Raw genomic sequence first — 18,588 nt, 5'->3', positions numbered from 1 at the left:
CTCCTCCTCCCGGCACCCAGGGTCGAAGCCGCCGCGGCTGCCCTGGCCCTTTCATGCGGCTCTCGGCGGAGCCTGACCCCGCACAAAGCCCCCAGGAACCCATTTGAATCTGAAAAGGGGTCTGAGCACAGAGCCCTGACCTTCAACCTGCGGGTCAGCCCCTCCACGCCACCGCCACCGGCCCCCGCTGGCCCCGGGGACCCCCCCACGAGCCGGGACGGACCGAGCCGAGCCGTGGTCCCTGCCAGAGCCAGGCACAGGGGATGCAGGCAGGGGCAGGGGCTGGGAGCAGGCAGCACAGGCAGCCCCCCCCCGCTCCGGTATCTGCGTCGGCTGCCGGTGCCCCGGCGCGGGCACTCGGCCCTCCGTGCCGGGCACGGGGCAGCGCCCGCTGCACCGATCAGCGGGTGGCTGCAAGGGCTGGGCTCCGTGGCACTGCTGCTCCCATTTTGTGCCGGGGCTGCTCCCCAGGGCTCCGGGATGTTCTCCTTCGCTCCAGCCTCGCCGGCTCCGGGGACACGGGGCTGCCCCCGTTTCGGAGGGCTCCCGGCTGGCGGTGAGGTGGCAGGGGCGGAGGGCACGGGCAGCTCGGGGGAGCGAGCTGCACCCCTGCACCCCTGCATCCTCGCAGCCCTGCAGCCCTGCATCCTTGCACCCCTGCATCCTCGCAGCCCTGCATCCTCGCCCCCCTGCACCCCTGCACCCCTGCATCCTCGCCGCCCTGCATCCTTGCCGCCCTGCATCCTCGCAGCCCTGCATCCCTGCATCCTCGCCGCCCTGCATCCTCGCAGCCCTGCATCCCTGCATCCTCGCCGCCCTGCATCCTCGCCACCCTGCATCCTCGCCACCCTGCATCCTTGCCACCCTGCATCCTTGCAACCCTGCATCCTTGCAGCCCTGCATCCTCGCCGCCCTGCACCCCTGCATCCTCGCCGCCCTGCATCCTTGCACCCCTGCATCCTCGCCGCCCTGCATCCTCGCCGCCCTGCATCCTCGCCACCCTGCATCCTTGCCACCCTGCATCCTTGCCACCCTGCATCCTTGCAACCCTGCATCCTTGCAGCCCTGCATCCTCGCCGCCCTGCACCCCTGCATCCTCGCCGCCCTGCATCCTTGCACCCCTGCATCCTCGCCGCCCTGCACCCCTGCGTCCTCGCTGCCCTGCATCCTTGCAACCTTGCATCCTCGCAGCCCTGCATCCTCACTGCCCTGCGTCCTCGCCGCCCTGTGTCCTCGCCGCCCTGCAGCCCTGCCCTGCATCCCTCTCTCTGCCCTCTCCATCACCACGGCTCTGGATATTGATCCGCTGAGCCTTGAACTCTGCTGCAGGATCTCTCCGGGGAGATGCAGGCCTCATTTTAGCCTATTTATAGCTCCGTGCCTCAGTTTCCCTTCCAGCCTGCAGCGGGTTGAGCCCTGGGCTGCCCCACAACCCTGCGCGTCCTCCCACCGGAGACCCACGCTCAGCCCAGCTCCCGCTATCCAAATGCCCCATCGTGCCGGGGTTTGGGCTGCCGGATTTAGCCCCCCGCTCCCCGTGGCAGCCCCCCAGCACGGCCTCGCTGCCGGCCCCCCCCCCCCCCCCGCACGGCGAGGATGCCCCCGGCGCGGGGTCACTGCTCCTCTTCCCTCTTGAATATGCATGGGGCCCCAGCCGCCACGGCCACCGCCATCACCTTTGATCCCACATCAGGGATAACGAAATGGCTTCATCTGCGCCGGGAGATAGCGAGGGCGGCGGGGAGGGGGCGGCCTTTGTTCCCGGCCCCGCTGGGATGAGCCGAGCTGGGGGTCCGGCTGCCCGAGCCCCCCCCTCCTGAGCCCAAAGCCCCCCAGACCCGAACCACGGTGGGGCTGGCCAAGCCACGAGCATCGGTGGTTTATTCTCCCTGGGGATACGGCAGGCGCCTCCCGGCACGGGGGGGCGGGGGGGTCTCGGGGGTGACGGGGGGGTCCCTAGATGCAGGTCTCGCTGCCGGCCGACCCCTGCTCCAGGGTCTGCAGCCTGTGGGCCAGCGCCTGCGCCCGCCGGGCGTGCTGCCTGCGCAGGGCACCTGCCTGCACCTCCAGCCGCCGCAGCTGGGCTGCCTGCTTCCGCCGGGCACCGCGGTACGCCAGGGCCAGCGCGCTGCGGGTGCCACGCTCAGCATCCCGGCCCGCGGCACGGCACCGAGGGGACCGAGCGGGCAGGAGGGACCGTGGGTTTGGGGTTTGCGGGGAGGGACCACGCTCTTGGGGTGTGCAGGAGGGGACTGCGCAGCGGGGGCGTGCAAGACGGGACCGCGCTTTTGGGGTGTGCAAGAAGGGATGTGCAAGACGGGACCGCGCTTTTGGGGTGTGCAAGATGGGACCGCGTTTTTGGGGTGTGCAAGAAGGGATGTGCAAGACGGGACCGCGTTTTTGGGGTGTGCAAGAAGGGATGTGCAAGACGGGACCACGCTTTTGGGGTGTGCAAGAAGGGATGTGCAAGACGGGACCGCGTTTTTGGGGTGTGCAAGATGGGATGTGCAAGACGGAACCGCGTTTTTGGGGTGTGCAAGAAGGGATGTGCAAGATGGGACCGCGTTTTTGGGGTGTGCAATGTGGGGCAGCGTTTTTGGGGTGTGCAGGAAGGGACGGCGATTTTGGGGTGTGCAAGAAGGGATGTGCAAGACGGGACCGCGTTTTTGGGGCGTGCAAGAAGGGATGTGCAAGATGGGACCGCGCTTTTGGGGTGTGCAATGTGGGGCAGCGTTTTTGGGGTGTGCAGGAAGGGACTGTGCTTTTGGGGTGAGCAAGAAGGGACCAGAGTTTTGGGGTGTGCAGGAAGGGATTGCAGTTTTGGGGTGTGCAGGTGGGGACCACGCATTGGGGATGTGCAATGTGGGGCAGCGTTTTTGGGGTGTGCAGGAAGGGACGGCGATTTTGGGGTGTGCAAGAGGGAACCGTGGTTTTGGGGTGTGCAGGAAGGGACCATGCATCTGGGGCACGCAGGGGGGATGTGCAACCAGGACACGCAGGAAGGCACCGTGTTTTCGGGGTGCGCGGGGGGACGTTGCACCCACCGCCTTGCCCGGCGGGGAAGCGGGTGCCCCCAGCCCACCTGTGAGCGTGGAAGAAGTCCGCGGTGACGGTGACGCACTGCGCCTGCTGCGCGCGGCTGGCGGCACTGCTCTGCTCCAGGGACAGCACCAGGGCCCGCGCCCGGGCGCGCAGCTCCTCCACCCTGGGGACACCCGCATGGCAGCCAGACCGACGCGCCGCCCAGAGCCGGCACGGCTCCCCGTGCCAGGGCCGTGGCACGCCGGTGAGGTCTCTTACCGGGCCAGGACGCGGAGCAGCTCTTCCCCCATCCTCTCCGGGTCCGGAGGGTGCCGGGGAGCTGCCGCTCCCACCCGGCCGGTTTGGGCATCCTACGGAGGCTGGCTGTGGGTCCCGTCCCGGGGGAGACCCCGCGCCCCAGGGAGGGTCCCCGTGGGGAGGTCAGAGCGGTCCTTACCTCCTCGCTGCTGCTGGAGCTGCTGGGAGGGCTGGGGGGGCGGCCGGGCCCCCCGTCCCGCTCCCGCTCCAGGTGCCGGAGCACCAGGCGCAGCGCAGCCTCCCGTGGCCCCTGCCCAGCTGCCAGCAGCTCCAGGCCCCGCTTCTCCCTCTCCGCAAGCTGCAGCCGCATCTTCAGGTCGGCCATGGCCTCCTGGCAGGGCAGCGGCATCACCGCCGGGTGGGGGAAACTGAGGCACGGCCCCAACACCCCCACCCCCCCCCCCCCAGCTCTGCTCCCTCCCGCCGTGCATCACCTTCTCCCAGCTGCTCTGCTCAAAGCCTGGACCCCATGGAGAGCTGGGGGTCCAGCCCCACCGTCCCCCCCCACATCTCACCTTGAGCATTGCCAAGTCCTGCAGCAGCTCCGCTTTCTCCGGCCGCCTCCAGCCGGGCAGGAGAGCCCTGGCATCCTGCAGCACCCGCTCAGCCCGGGCTCGGGCATCCTCGCCGCAGCGGGTGCCGGCACGGGCGGGCACCGGGGCGTCGCGCAGAGACGCCTCCACAGCCGCCTGCTCCGCGCGCAGCCGGCGAATGTGCTCGCGCAGGGCCCCCTCCTCCATCCCGTGGGGTGCCGGGGCGCTGGGGGGACGGGGACGCGGCTGGGGTGGGCGCGGGAGCACGGTGCCACCCGGGGCACGGCTCAGCCCTGGCCCAGCATCGTGCCCCCCCCCCCCCCCCTCCTCCCCCAGTACCTCTGCACCCCGGGGGAGCCGCTGTCCCCGCTCTCCTCCGGGCCATCCCGCTCTGCTCGGCCCGGGAGCTGCGGCCCCTCTGTCGGCGTGGGGCTGGACCCCCATCCCTGCCCCCCGGCGGCTCCTAGGCACGGGGCAGGCAGCAGGCAGGAGGTGTCCTTGTCCAGTCTGTGCCCGCAGGGGCTGTGCTGGGGACCGGGGCTCCCCAGCATCCTTCCCGCGTCCCCCCGAGATCTGCCCGCATCCCCCCTGCATCCCCCCAACATCCTCCTGATACCCCTCCGGTACCTGCGTCCCTCCTAAATCCCCCCTGCATCCCCCTGATATCCCCCGGCATCCCCCCTGCATCCCCTGGCATCCCTCCTACAACCCCTCTGCATCCCCCCCGATATCCCCCCAATATCCCCCGGCATCCCTCGTGTGTCCCCCCCGGCATTCCCCCTGCATCCCCCCGATATCCCCCCAATATCCCCCGGCATCCCTCCTACAACCCCTCTGCATCCCCCGATATCCCCCAGCATCCCTTGTGCGTCCCCCTGGCATCCCCCCAATATCCCCCCGATATCCCCCAGCATCCCTCCTACAACCCCTCTGCATCCCCCCCAATATCCCCCCGATATCCCCCAGCATCCCCCGTGCATCCCCCCTGCATCCCCCCAATATCCCCCAGCATCCCTTGTGTGTCCCCCCGGCATCCCCCCGATACCCCCCCGGTATCCCCCAGCATCCCTCGTGCGTCCCCCCGGCATCCTCCCTGGTCGCTCCCCGGCACCCCCGGCACCCCCCGCACCCCGCAGCCCCCCGGCCCGGCACTCACCGCCGCGGGCACCATCCTCCTCCCTGCCCGCCTTCGCCCGCGCCAGGTCGAGGAGGGCGGCGTAGGCCCCCCCGCAGCGCTCGCTGCAGGGAGAGGGGCTCAGCGTGGCACCGCAGGGGCTCTGTCCGTGTCCCCCCCCCCTCCGTCCCGTGTCCCCCCCCCGTCCCGTCCCCACCTGCAGCGCAGGGCCAGGCGCAGGGCGGTGCTGCGGGACTCGTGCTGGCCCAGCACCATGCTGAGCCGCTCCGCGTGGCTCTTGCACTCCTGCAACGCGGCCACCAGCTCCCGGTTCACCTCCTGCAGCCGCCCCAGGCACCTGGGCACCGCCGGCACCCACGGTTAACCGCACTTAACCGGGACCCGGTGCCGTGCCTCAGTTTCCCCACCAGCGAGGGCTCGGCAGCCCCCGGGGCCGGGGGGGGGGGGGGGGGAACAACTTACCCCTGCAACTGTTGCACCCGCTGCTCCTGCTCCCGGCCGGCACCCTCCGAGGGCTGGGGGGAGAGGGGGCTGTGGGGCTGAGCGCCGTGGGGCTGAGCGCCGTCGCTGCGCTGGGGCAGGTCCTGTGGAGGGGACAGGCAGAGCCCGGCACCGGGGCAGGATCCCACCCGCTGAGCCCCCCCTCCCCACCCCGTGCCGCAGCCGCGGCCGCAGCCCACCGTGGCCCCACGCTCACCTGGGGCAGTCGGGGCTCCCCCTGCCCCGGGGGGCTGCCGAGCCTGGGGGTGTCGCTGCCAGAGCCCCCCGGTTCCTCCAGCCTGGACAGAGCCTCCCGCAGGTCCCAGACCTGCGCCGAGCACCGGGCTGAGCCCCGGGGGCCGCTCCGGTGGCGCCCCGAAGGCTGAACCAGGGCGGTGCCCCCCCCTTGCCATGCCCCCGGCACCCACCTTCCGCTGCAGCCGGTCCCGCTCCCCGCGCAGTGCCCGCAGCGAGGCCGCGGCCCGGCTCAGCTCCTCGTCCCGGCGCCCCAGGGCCGCCCGCAGCGTCGCGTTCCTCGCCGCAGCCGCCACCACCGCCGTCTCCTCCACCGGCAGCCCCTTGCCCGCTCCCTCCTCCGGGCCCCGGCGTGTCACCCTCCCGGCACAGCCCGGCGTCCGGTCCAGCTCCTCCAGGCTCTGGGGATACGGGACCGGTCAACCAGTGCCCATCCCCTTGGCATCTGGGCTGACCGTGCCACCGTGGCTCACCTTGGCCGCCCGCGCCCACTCCTCACCGGGCACAGGCTGCGCCGGTGCCCACCGGTGCCGGGAGAAGACGGCGCGCTCCAGCGAGCTCACGGCGTGCTGCAGGTCCGCAAAGAGGTCGGGGCCGTGGGCTGGGGAGAGGGAGCGCGGCCGGGATCAGGTCCCTGCAGCAGGCAGCGAGCTGCCGGCGTGGCACGGCACGGCACGGCACGCTGCACCCACCTTCCAGACCGGTGGCAGCATCCAGCATGCCATCGACGTGCCGGGGCTGCGGGCTGGCAGCGGGGAGGCTGGCGGTGCCCTCCCAGCCCTCCTCATCCTCCCTGTGGGGTGGCGAAGGCCAGAGATGGAGGGGGCCGGGCGGTGGCAGCCCCCGGTGCCCCGCGGCCGCCATGTGCCGGTACCTGCCCGTGTGGCGCTGCAGCTGCTCGGCTCTCCGGTGCAGCCGGGCCACCGTCGCCAGCAGCCCGGCAATGCGCTCCTCATAGTGCAGGATGCCCTCCGTGTCCCCCGCCGTGTCCTCATCATCATCCTCATCCTCCTCCTCCTCCTTCTCTTCATCCTCCTCTTCCTCCTCACCCGGTGAGGGCTGCGGGGACCAGGGGTGTCGGCCCGGCCCGGCCCCGGCCGGCACCAGGGGACACCCGCCGGGACTTGCCGGGATGGGGATGGGGACGGATGAGTTTTGGCCACCAGCCGACTGGCCGCATCGCCTCGCCCCGCTCTCCGGGGCCGGGGCGGGGCAGGATCTGGTGCTGCCACACCCTCGCGTACCGGAGCCTGGCCCCAGGGCCAGCGGTGCCCGTGGCCGAGGGTTGCCCGTGGCGGGCCCGAGGAAGCCCTCGGCCACGTGGGACCAGCCCCCGGCAGCGCCCGCCCCACGGGACGCCCCACTTGCCTTCTCCATCCCGGCCGCCTCCTGCCCGTGCCACGCCACGCCAGCCAGCGCCCGTCCCCGGGGCTCGTCCCGGTTCCACGGCCGAGGCTCCCGGCACGTCCCGGCACGTTCCGGCACGTTCCGGCTGTGCCGCTGGCCCCTGCCCTGGGCCTTTCCCCGTCCTTGTTCCTGCCGAGATTTCCTCTTCCTCGGCAGCCCCGGCGCAGCCTCCTGCGCTTAACCGTTGCGCTGCCCCGCGCCCGGGCAGGCGGTGCAGCCGTCGGGGGGCTCTGCCCCCCAACACCGTCCCTCCCTGCTCTGCCCCACAGCACCCTGGCCCCACGCTGGACCCTCCCCGTGCGCCCGACTCGCCCCCGGCTGGGAGGATGCACCCGGCTGTGCATTCTTGAGCACCCCCCGGAGTTTGGGGGTGCCGGGGGCGTGCATGAGCGTTTCGGGGTGCTAGGAAGTTGTGCATGGGGTGCGCGGGGCCAGGAGGGAGCCAGCCCAGGGGTGCTGTGGGCGGCGCATGGGTGCTTGGGTGCTGGGGGTGGTGTCTGGGGTGCAAAGGGTGCTGCAGGGATATTTGGGGTGCGGGGGCAGCGCGTGGGTGCAGGAGGGCATGCAGGGATATTTGGGGTGCAGGGGCGATGCGTGGGTGCAGGAGGGCGTGCAGGGATATTTGGGGTGCAGGGGGCAATGCGTGGGTGCAGGAGGGCGTGCAGGGATATTTGGGGTGCAGGGGCGATGCGTGGGTGCAGGAGGGCGTGCAGGGATATTTGGGGTGCAGGGGGCAATGCGTGGGTGCAGGAGGGCGTGCAGGGATATTTGGGGTGCAGGGGCGGCGCGTGGGTGCAGGAGGGCGTGCAGGGATATTTGGGGTGCAGGGGCGGTGCGTGGGTGCAGGAGGGCGTGCAGGGATATTTGGGGTGCAGGGGCGGTGCATGGGTGCAGGAGGGCGTGCAGGAATATTTGGGGTGCAGGGGGCAGCTCATGGATGCAGGAGGGCGTGCAGGGATATTTGGGGTGCAGGGGCGGTGCGTGGGTGCAGGAGGGTGTGCAGGGATATTTGGGGTGCAGGGGGCAGCTCATGGGTGCAGGAGGGCGTGCAGGGATATTTGGGGTGCAGGGGGCAGCTCATGGGTGCAGGAGGGCGTGCAGGAATATTTGGGGTGCAGGGGCGGTGCGTGGGTGCGTGGGGTGCAGTGCACGGGCACTCAGGGTGCCGGGTGCTCTCCTGCCCCCACGTGCCCGGCGGGACCCCGGGGAACTACAAATCCCAGCAGCCCCCGCGCGTACGCCGCTTCCGGGCGGTACCGGGCGGGGCTCGTGCGGCCGGGAGCGGGTGAGCGCGCGCCGGGGGGTGCGCGGGTCGGGGGTGCGCGAACAGCGGGTGCGCGGAGCCAGGGGAGGGGGTTCAGGAGGGTGCACGGGGCGCGGGTACGTGGGCAGGGGGTGCAGGGGGTGGGGGGGGTGCGTGGGGCAGGGGGGATGCGAGCAAGGGGTGCACAGAGTGGGGGGTGCACAGAGTGTGGGGGGGTGCGTGGGGCAGGGGGTGCACGGAGCGGGGGGGGTGCGTGGGGCAGGGGGTACGTGAGCCGGGGGTGCAGAGGGTGGGGGGGGTCCACGGGTTCGTGGGTAAAGGGTGCACGGAGCGGGGGGGGTGCGTGGGGCAGGGGGTACGTGAGCAGGGGGTGCACGGAGCGGGGGGGTGCACGCAGTGGGGGGGGGTGTGTGGGGCAGGGGAACGTGAACAGGGGATGCACAGAGTGGGGGGGTCCAGGGGGTGCATGGGGCTGGGGGGTGCGTGGGGCAGGGGGTTCGTGAGCAGGGGGTGCACGGAGTGGGGGGGGGTCCAGGGGGTTCGTGAGCGAGGGGTGCACGGAGCGGGGGGGGTGCGTGGGGCAGGGGGTTCGTGAGCAGGGGGTGCAGAGGGTGGGGGGGGTCCACGGGTTCGTGGGTAAAGGGTGCATGGAGCGGGGGGGGTGCGTGGGGCAGGGGGGATGCAAGCAAGGGGTGCACAGAGTGGGGGGTGCACAGAGTGTGGGGGGGTGTGTGGGGCAGGGGGTGCACGGAGCGGGGGGGGTACGTGAGCAGGGGGTGCATGGAGCAGGGGGGGCCGGGGGACGCAGGGCTGCGGCAGCGCTGACACCCCGCAGCCACCCGGCATCGGTCCCCAGCACCGCCGGAGCCGCCATGGAGCGTGGCTGCGTGATGGACACGTCGGAGCCGGGCAGCGCTGCCGAGGAGGAGGAGGAGAAGGCGACGGAGCCGCGGCCCAGGACCCGCTCCAACCCCGAGGGGGCCGAGGACCGGGCGCTGAGCACCCAGGCCAGCGTGGGCAACCGCAGCGAGGGGGAGGGCGAGGCGGCCAGCGCCGACGACAGTCCGCAGGGCACGGCCGCGCCCGACGGCACCGCCTGGCCTGGCCCTGCACCCCCCACCGAGTTCCAGGTCAAGACGCCGCGGGTGAACTGCCCCGAGAAGGTGGTGAGTGTCTGCGGGGGGGGGGGTGAGGGGGGGTGCAGCCCCGATGCCAGGGTGAGGGGCTGCGGGGGGCTCAGCCACGGCTCCCTCCTGCAGATCATCTGCCTGGACCTGGCGGAGGAGATGGCTCTGCCCAAACTGGAGTCCTTTAACGGGTGAGCGCTGGGGGCTGCTCCCGGCTGGGCTGGCCCCGGGGACCCCGGCTCCGCCGTCGCCAGCCGGCACGGGGACGGGCGCAGTTGGGGCCCGGGGTGACGCTGGTCCCCGCTGAGCTCCAGCCTCTGCGGCAGATCCAAGACCAACGCGCTGAACATCTCCCAGAAGATGATCGAGATGTTCGTGAGGACGAAGCACAAGATCGACAAGTGCCACGAGTTCGCGCTGGTGGTGGTGAATAATGACGCCACGTGGGTGAGTGGGGACGGGGGACGGGGACGGGGACGGCTCCGTGCCCCCCTCACCCTGGCTCCTCTCAGCTCTCAGGGTTCACCTCGGACCCCCGCGAGGTCTGCAGCTGCCTCTACGACCTGGAGACCGTCGTCTGCAAGTCATTCAGTATCCCACCGCCTGTGGGGCTGGGACGGGGGGCCGGGACCCTTCAGGGTCCCTTGGGTGCAAATGGGGTCCCTCGGGTGCCAACAGGGTCCCTCGAGCATCAGCGGGGACCCCCCAGGCCCGTTGCCTGCAGATGGCAGCAGATCCGCGGCCTCGCTGGCATCCCCGGCACAGCCGAGCCGGCTGCGGCGCAGAGCGGTGCCGGCGTTTGAGAGCCCCTGAATCCCCCAAGGCAGGGTTTAGGGTTTAGCGCTGCACCCTCCAGACCCGCCAAGCACCCATTTATTGGTGTTTTCTCCCCATCCCGGCGTCCAGCCGCTGGGTCTGGGTGCGGGACGTCCCCCGGGGCGGGCAGGGGTCCGTGTGCCGGGATCGGTCCTTACCTGGGGCTGCAGATCTGGAAGGGCTCTTCAACCTGATGTGAGTACGGCTGGGGGGGGGGACCGGGGGGGGATCGGGGCTCCCGCCTGGCTCCGAATTTTCTGCTTTGCTGTAAAAACCCCGCGAGCCTTTAGCCCGGACGGCTCCCGGGGTGGGTGCTGCTTTCCCAGTCCCAGCCCAGCGCTGTCACGCTGTCCTTGAGTTTTAAGGAGGTGGGGACGGTCCCCGAGCCGCAGGCAGCCCCGAGCCGCAGGCAGCCCTGCCCGCGGCGCGGGGGTCCCTGAGCCGCCTCCGTCCTCCCGGCACAGCCAGCAGAAGATTGAGCTGCCGGTGACGGAGAACGTGCAGACCATCCCGCCACCCTACGTGGTCCGGACCATCCTGGTGTTCGGCCGCCCGGGCTGCCAGCCCCAGTTCTCCATGTCGGAGCACATGAAGGTAGGGTCCCCCCCGTTGTGTGTGTGTGTGTGTGTCCCCCCCCCCGCCATGGGGCGAGCTCAGCGGCTCCGGGTCCGTCCCGGCGTGTGGAAGAGCCTCCCGGCGCCCTTCCCGGCTTCTTCTCATCCCGCAGAAGATGCTGCAGTGCCCCTACTTCTTCTTCGACGTGGTTTACATCCACAACGGGGCGGAGGAGAAGGACGACGAGACGAGCTGGAAGGTAAATATGGGACGGGGTGTCGTCGTCATCCGTCCGTCCGTCCGTCCCCCCGCCGCGGCCGGGGGCCGTGTCGCCCCGCGCCAGCGCTCCCCGTCCCCGCGTGTCCCCTCCGCCAGGAGATGTACGGCTTCTTCAGCAGCCTGGACACCAAAGGCACCAACTACAAGTACGAGGTGCCGCTGACGGGGCCGGCCGTGGAGCTGCACAACTGCATGGCCAAGCTGCTGGCGCACCCGCTGCAGCGGCCCTTCCAGACCCACGCCGCGTACGGGCTGCTGGAGGAGGACGAGCCCCCCGAAATCGAGGCCACCGTCTGAGCCGGGGGCGGCCGGTAAAGGGCTGCCGCGAGCCGCCCTACGGCGTGACCGGGGACGGGGGAAAGAAAGAGGCGTTTTTTCCTGAGCGGGTGTCGTGCCCATGCTGCGGCTGCTGCGCCGGGATGGGGAACCTGGGGGGCGTTGGGGTGGCGTCACCCCCCCGGGCCCCCCGTGCTCCCCCCACGGCCGTGGGGGCCGGGGGGGCCTGGGCTGGCGCGGGGACCCCGAGGGGCGGCTGGGTGCCCGGGCAGCCCCGGGGCTCTCGCCGCTAACAGTGGGGCAGTGGTGGGAGGCACTGGTGCAGGGCACTGGGTGGCACTGGGAGCCCTGGTACAGGGCACTGGGAGGCATTGGGAGGCCCTGGTGCAGGGTACTGGGAGCCCTGGTGCAGGGCACTGGGCGGCACTGGGAGCACTGGTGCAGGGTACTGGGAGGCCCTGGTGCAGGTTACTGGATGGTACTGGGCCATGCTGGTGCAGGGCACTGGGAGGCACTGGGAGCCCTGGTGCAGGGCACTGGGCGGCACTGGGCAACGCCGGTGCAGGACACTGGGAGGCACTGGGAGCACTGGTGCAGGGCACTGGGAGGCACTGGTGGGAGGGTACTGGATGGCACTGGGCAATGCCGGTGCAGGGCACTGGGAGGCACTGGGAGCCCTGGTGCAGGGCACTGGGTGGCACTGGGCAATGCCGGTGCAGGGCACTGGGAGGCACTGGGAGCCCTGGTGCAGGGCACTGGGTGGCACTGGGCAATGCCGGTGCAGGACACTGGGAGGCACTGGGAGCACTGGTGGGAGGGTACTGGGTGGCACTGGGCAATGCCGGTGCAGGACACTGGGAGGCACTGGGAGGCCCTGGTGCAGGTTACTGGATGGCACTGGGTCATGTTGGTGCAGAGCACTGGGAGGCACTGGGAGCCCTGGTGCAGGGCACTGGGTGGCACTGGGCAGTACCGGTGCAGGACACTGGGAGGCACTGGTGCAGGGCACTGGGAGGTACTGGTGGAGGGTACTGGGCGGCACTGGGCAACGCCGGTGCAGGGCACTGGGAGGCACTGGGAGCTCGTGGGCGGGGCACTGGGCGGTGCTGGAGCTCGTGGGCGGGGCACTGGGCGGTGCGGCCCCGCCCCTCCAGCTGCCATCACGCCTGGTGGGGCGGGCGTGGCTGCCCTCGGCCGGTTCCTATTGGCCGCCTCGTCAGCCAATGAGCGGCGGGGTTGCTGTGCGCGGTGGGGTTCGAACGGGCGGGGCGCAGTGCGCGTGCGCGGGGCGGTATGAGCGGCGCGGGGCGGCGCGAGCCGTAAGGGGACATTGGGACAGTGCACGGGGGGGGGGGGGACACATTGCACCGGGGATGGGGGGGGTATGGGGACATTGCACCGGGGTGGGGGGGGAACGGGGACCGGGACATTTTACCGGGGTGGGGGGACCGGGGACGGAGACCGGGACGGGGACGTTGCACCGGCGGGGGTAACGGGGACGGGGACGTTGCACCGGGGGGGACGGGACACGGGGACATTGCACCGTTGGGGCGGGGGGACGTGGACGGGGACAGGGACGTTGCACCGGGGGGGGGGGGGGGGCGGGCATTGCCCCGGGGCGCGGCCTTGCACCGGCGCGGGGGGGGCTTTGCACGGGCGGGGACTCTGCACTAGCGGCGCTGCACCGGGCGGGGGGGCGCGTTGCACGTGCTGCAACTCGGGGGGGGGGTGGTGGTGTCTGTTTAGGGGTACCCCTGTATGCACTGCCCCCGGGGGGGGATTGCACTGGGGAGGGGGGGCCCTGGCACTGCACCGGGGGGGGGGCGGGGTCCGGTGCACGCACGGCGCTGGGGTCCCTGCACGGACTGGGGGTACGCGGGGGGGGCATTCGCTGCTTTGGGCAGCAGCGGGTGCATTGGGGGGGGGGCATGGCGTGCACTGCTCGGGGGGGGGGGGGCAGAGGGGTCTCCTCACGCTGGCGGGGTCCCGGTTTGGGTGCCCCAGTGTGTGGCTCCGAGCCGGGGGGGTGATGACCGGGGGGGCTGCGGGCTGGCCCCCCCGCGCTGACCGTGCCCGGCTGCGGTGCAGGCCCTGGGGGGGGCCCACCCGGGGCCCACCCCAACCTGGAGGGGGTCACCCCCACCCATCCGCCCACCCACTGGCAGAGAGCGGGTGGGCGCTGCCTGGGGCTGCTGCTGCGGCACGGTGGGGACCCCAACGCCACGTAACGGCCGGCGTCATCGTCCCCCCCCCGCCACGATGCTGGAGCACCCGGCTGCGGGACTGGTGGCACTTGCATGGCGCCCAGGGGACGGCTGTGTCCCTGACCTGCTGGCCACAGTCCTGACCTGCTGGCCACGGCCCTGACCTGCTGGCCGAGCTGGGGGTGAAGCCCTGCTCCCCGCTCCAGGTCCGCCGAGGAGCCGATGCGGCTGCACGTCACCGCGTCCTGGGGGTGCCGCAGGCGCCCCGAGCTCCTGCTGAAGAAAGGGGGGGACCCGGAGTTCGGAGACCAGGTTAGCGGAGACAGCTTTGGGGACGGGGACGGCACCTTGGAGGTGCTGCCTGTGCTGGGACCCTCGCTATCGGTGGGGTGGGTGAGCAATGGGCGCCCGGCGGGGCTGTGTCACCCCATGGTGGCCCTGGCGGGGGTGACGGCAGCGTCCCCTCCCCGCAGGATGGGAAACGAGGCATCGAGCTGGTGCCGGAGCAGGGCAACCACGCGTGCCTGCAGATCCTGCCAGACTTGCAGCGTGCCCGGGGCTGGCCCCCCGCAGAGGGTGAGGTCCCCAGGGTGCCCCCTTGGCCGGGGCTGGTGTCGGGGGGGGGGGCCTGATCCAGCCTCCCCCCCTCCCAAGTTCGGGCTGGATGCTGACTCCCCTCTCTGTCCCCAGACCCGGGGGGGCCCAGGCGCTCCCCCTCCTTCCTGACCGAGGACGGCATCGAAGGCAGCGTCTTCTCCGGGCTCCCCGAGGACGGCTCTGAGGCCGGGCCCCTGAGCAGCACCCGCAGGTCCCTGCTGCCGGAGCCGGAGCTGGGGGGTGGCTGCGGTTGGGGGGGCCCCCCGCTCTCCCTTGCCATTCCCTCCCTTGCCCCATGGCTGCATGTGGACCCCGGGGACCCAGCTCTCCCCCCGCAGCCCCTCGCCTCCAGCACGCTGCTCTCGGCCGGGGACGAGCTCGGGGAGGGACCCCAGAGCCGGATAGGTGGGGGGAAGATGGGGGGTCCCCCCTGGGCTCTCCCCCAGCCCAGCGCTGGGGACAGCCCTGGCCCCTCTCCCCAGTGGGAATTTGGTCCTGGTGGGTCCCTGGGCTCCCCCCAGCCCCAGCGTTGCGGCGGGGTCCCAGGGGGACACGGGGCATCCCCCGTGGCTCCCCTGCTCCGCGGTGGCCTGAGCAGCTGCTCCGTGGCGTGCCGGAGCCCCGGGGACGGTGACATCCCGGGTGCCGAGGCTCAGCACCATCCCGGTGTCCCCCAGGGACCACCAACGGGCTGGGCAGGGCTGGGCATCGCGGCCCCGGCTGTCCCCGACCTGGGGACGACGGTGCTCGAGGCAGGATCTGGGGACCGGAGCAGCCCTGGGGACAGCAGCGGTGCCAGCGAGCGCTTCGTCAGTGCCGTGGAGACCCTGGAGCCCAGCGAGGCCGGGGGGTGCCCGGGGGCTCGGCACCACCGGTGCCCCCCGCCCAGGGCAGCCGGGGAGCTGGAGCTGGGCGAAGCCCCCTCCCCAACCGGAGCTACCGCCTGGGAGCTGCCCCCCGCCAGCCCCCCAAATGCAGAATGGGTGCAGGGTGAGGATTTTGGGGGGGGCTCAAGGGCAGCCCCTCACTGCGAGGATGGCTCAGAGGTGGGCGGCGTAGGGGAGCTGCTTGCACGGCTCTGGGGGTGCAGCCTCCGGGGCTCCCCCCCCTGCAGCCCGGCCAGCCTTGCTGCTGGGGATGCCACCCCCCAGGACCCAGAGCCCCCCGGGCACCGCCACGTCACCCCGAGGACCAAGAGCCGCCTCAAGGCCTCCGCAGCACGGCTCAAGGCCTCCTCTTCCTCCTCCCTCTTCAACGAGATGCTGGAGATGCCCCAGAGACCCCCCGGGCTCAGAGCACCCCGGGGTGTCCCCAGGGACCCTGCCACCACCTCGGGGCACTGCGTCACCCCGTGGAGTGAGGATGCGTCCGGCGGGGACGGAGAGGGGACGGGCTCTTTGGATGACACTGAGATCCTCCCCGGAGCCCCCAGCCAGCCCAGCTCCCCCCTGGGGACCGACAGCTCCCCCGGCTCCAGCCCCACGGTCCTGCTGTGCCCTGGGGACCACGGGCACCCCCAGAACTCCCCATCAGATGCTCGGGGCTCCCCCGGCTCCAGCCCCACGGTCCTGCTGTGCCCTGGGGACCACGGGCACCCCCAGAACTCCCCATCAGATGCTCGGGGCTCCCCCCGTGCTGTCGGCAGCCCCAACCCCAGGGTGCTGGAGGATGCTTCTGGGTGGCAGGACCCCTCGTCCGTGGGGACACGCCAGCCCCTGCGGCCCCACGGGAGCTTCAGCCACCTCCTGGCCCCGCAGCTGCCAGGCAGCACCGCGGTGGAACCGGGGAGCTCGGCCGTGCCGCTTTCACCCGCCAGCTGCAGCACCCGCTGCTCCAAGGAACATCTCGAGGACGAGGAGCGGGGACAGGCACCCACCGAGCGGCACAGCCCCAGCACAGAGGCCACCGCCAGCCCCGAGGACACCGCAGTCCAGGACGGGCAAGCGTGCGCGGCACCGCCGCGGCCCCTCTCGGACGAAGCTCTGCGTCGGCGGCTGCGGGCGCTGGGGGATGACCCGGGACCCATCACGGAGCTCACCAGGCGGCTGTACCTGCGGCGGCTGGAGGAGCTGGCGAGGGGACCCCGGGGGAGGCCGGCAGGTCAGTCCCGGGGATCCCCCCCCCCCCCAAGCTTGGCTGGCTGGTCCCCGCGGTGCTGGCGTGGGGCTAACGGTGCTCCCCGGTGCTGGCACGGCCGCCCCAGGGCACAGCCCCGAGCTGGCGGCTGCGCTGCGGACCGGCGACGTCCCTGACTGTGCCCAGGATGAGCTGGCGCTGGCCCGGCAGTTTGACCGCCCTGACCGGAGCCGGCGGTGGAGGGAAGGGCTGGTCAAGTCCAGCTTCAACTACCTCCTGCTCGACCCCAGGTAGGGCCACGCCACCGCCCCGTGCGCCCCCTGAGCTGGGGGGATGCGAGCGGGGACCCCCTGGGAGGCATCAAGCCCCGAATCTGGGGGTTCGCACCCCCAGGACCACCCAGAACCTGCCGCGCCGCTGCCACCGCCTGAGCCCAGCCGAGTGCTTCAGGACCTTCGTCAAAGCCATCTTCTACGTGGGCAAGGGGACACGCGCCCGGCCGTACTGCCACCTCGCCCAGGCGCTGAGCCAGCACCGCGCCAGGAGCCAGAAGGTGGGGTGGGCTGGGGGGGCCTGGGGCCGTGGTGATGGGCGTGGGGGGCTGCACCGAGGGGCTTGAGGTCGTGGTGATGGGCACGGGGGGCTGCACCGAGGGGCCTGGAGCCATGGTGATGGGCGTGGGGGGCTGCACCGAGGGGCTTGAGGCCGTGGTGATGGGCGTGGGGGGCTGCACCGAGGGGCTCGGGGCTGTGGTGATGGGCACGGGGGACTGCAGTGAGGGGCTCGGGGCCGTGGTGGTGGGCGTGGGGGGCTGCACCGAGGGGCTTGAGGCCGTGGTGATGGGCATGGGGTGCTGCAGTGAGAGGCTTGAGGCCATGGTGATGGGCGTGGGGGGCTGCACCGAGGGGCCTGGGGCCGTGGTGATGGGCATGGGGGGCTGCACCGAGGGCTTGGGGCCGTGGTGATGGGCGTGGGGGGCTGCACCGAGGGCCCGAGGCCGCGGTGATGGTGCCCGCTGTCCCGCAGGGCTGCCCCAAGGTGCGGCGCATCCTGGAGATCTGGGCGAGCGGGCAGGGCGTCGTCTCCGTGCACTGCTTCCAGAGCACCGTCCCGGCGGAGGCCTACACGCGGGAGAGCTGCCTCGTGGAGGCTCTGGGTGAGCGGGGCCGGCGGGGGGGAGATGGTGCTGCCCTGGCCCCCCGCCCCTGCCGCGGCTCTCGGCATCGGTTCTGCCGCCAGCCCGACCCCCCGCATCCCTCTCTCCCACCCCACGCAGGAGCCGTGGGGACGCAGAGGGGGGGCTGCAGCCCATCCTGGGGCACACGGGGACTTTGGGGTCCCCGGTTGCCAGCGCAGGGTCTGGGCACAAATCCCCCAAACGCCCATCTCCTGCGGGAAAAGCCGCCTGGGGAGCGGGTGCTGGTGGGGGACGCGGGGCTGCCTCCATCGCTGCGGGTGCCGGTGGGAAGCAGAGGGCTGGGGCCGTGGGTGCCGACCCCGTCCCCCCGAGGCTGAGGGTGCCGACCCCGTCCCCCCGAGGCTGTGGGTGCCGGTGGGAAGCAGAGGGCTGGGGCCGTGGGTGCCGACCCCGTCCCCCCGAGGCTGTGGGTGCCGGTGGGAAGCAGAGGGCTGGGGCCGTGGGTGCCGACCCCGTCCCCCCGAGGCTGTGGGTGCCGGTGGGAAGCAGAGGGCTGGGGCCGTGGGTGCCGACCCCATCCCCCCGAGGCTGTGGGTGCCAGTGGGAAGCAGAGGGCTGGGGCCGTGGGTGCCGACCCCGTCCCCCCGAGGCTGTGGGTGCCGGTGGGAAGCAGAGGGCTGGGGCCGTGGGTGCCGACCCCGTCCCCCCGAGGCTGTGGGTGCCGGTGGGAAGCAGAGGGCTGGGGCCGTGGGTGCCGACCCCGTCCCTGCAGGGCTGCAGACCATCACCAACCAGAGGAAGGGGAACTGCTACGGCGTGGCAGCGAGCTGGCCGGCGGAGCGGCGCCGGCGCCTGGGCGTCCACATGCTGCACAGGGCCATGCGCATCTTCCTGGCTGAGGGCGAGCGGCAGCTCCGGCCAGCGGACATCCAGGGCGGGCGCTGAGCACCCTGGGGTGCTGGGGGACACCCCCTGCCTCCTATCCGAGGAGGCGGCTGCGCTCCGGGCGCGGGTTTTATGTCGTGAACACTGGCGAGAATTTTTCTATTTTTCTACTTTTCTATTTCCCTAGAGGGTGATAAATAAATCGCTGCAGGTCTATTTTTT

General features: G+C 72.0%; 3 protein-coding genes across 7 annotated transcripts; 2 read left to right on the top strand and 1 right to left on the bottom strand.

The window, feature by feature from the left end:
• Positions 1-1,880: 1,880 nt before the first annotated feature.
• On the bottom strand, positions 1,881-6,462 carry USHBP1 (USH1 protein network component harmonin binding protein 1). The gene is made up of 14 exons (XM_075524064.1): positions 6,435-6,462; positions 6,216-6,343; positions 5,916-6,143; positions 5,699-5,815; positions 5,470-5,591; positions 5,204-5,344; positions 5,029-5,111; positions 4,212-4,335; positions 3,855-4,098; positions 3,479-3,670; positions 3,301-3,392; positions 3,045-3,205; positions 2,114-2,252; positions 1,881-2,019 (listed from the first exon to the last, which is right to left on the bottom strand). The coding sequence occupies exons 1-14, from the start codon at positions 6,460-6,462 to the stop codon at positions 1,881-1,883; spliced, it is 1,938 nt and encodes a 645-aa protein (XP_075380179.1).
• A 1,931-nt stretch (positions 6,463-8,393) lies between these two features.
• BABAM1 (BRISC and BRCA1 A complex member 1) lies at positions 8,394-11,495 on the top strand. 5 transcript variants are annotated; one of them, XM_075524267.1, is made up of 9 exons: positions 8,394-8,434; positions 9,270-9,579; positions 9,673-9,731; positions 9,867-9,987; positions 10,053-10,131; positions 10,527-10,551; positions 10,821-10,950; positions 11,084-11,170; positions 11,287-11,495. In XM_075524267.1, exons 2-9 carry the CDS (start codon positions 9,286-9,288, stop codon positions 11,485-11,487), a joined length of 996 nt encoding a protein of 331 aa, XP_075380382.1. In that variant the 5' UTR covers positions 8,394-8,434; positions 9,270-9,285; the 3' UTR covers positions 11,488-11,495. The 5 variants fall into 5 exon arrangements, with proteins under 5 accessions (XP_075380382.1, XP_075380381.1, XP_075380385.1 ...); XM_075524266.1 differs by having other exon boundaries at positions 8,397-8,434; positions 9,249-9,579; XM_075524270.1 differs by having other exon boundaries at positions 8,397-8,434; positions 9,249-9,579; positions 11,255-11,488.
• Positions 11,496-12,759: 1,264 nt separating this feature from the next.
• On the top strand, positions 12,760-18,553 carry ANKLE1 (ankyrin repeat and LEM domain containing 1). Its single transcript, XM_075524197.1, has 8 exons — positions 12,760-12,785; positions 13,877-13,982; positions 14,144-14,246; positions 14,361-16,367; positions 16,471-16,633; positions 16,737-16,896; positions 17,370-17,499; positions 18,254-18,553. The coding sequence occupies exons 1-8, from the start codon at positions 12,760-12,762 to the stop codon at positions 18,424-18,426; spliced, it is 2,868 nt and encodes a 955-aa protein (XP_075380312.1). The 3' UTR covers positions 18,427-18,553.
• The last annotated feature ends 35 nt before the right edge of the window (positions 18,554-18,588 follow it).

This window comes from Mycteria americana, chromosome 24 (genome assembly GCF_035582795.1).
Source record: "Mycteria americana isolate JAX WOST 10 ecotype Jacksonville Zoo and Gardens chromosome 24, USCA_MyAme_1.0, whole genome shotgun sequence".
NCBI classification, from domain to species: Eukaryota; Metazoa; Chordata; class Aves; order Ciconiiformes; family Ciconiidae; genus Mycteria; species Mycteria americana.
The sequence above is the reverse complement of the archived record's forward strand: the minus strand, read 5'-3'. Positions and strand labels throughout refer to the sequence as shown.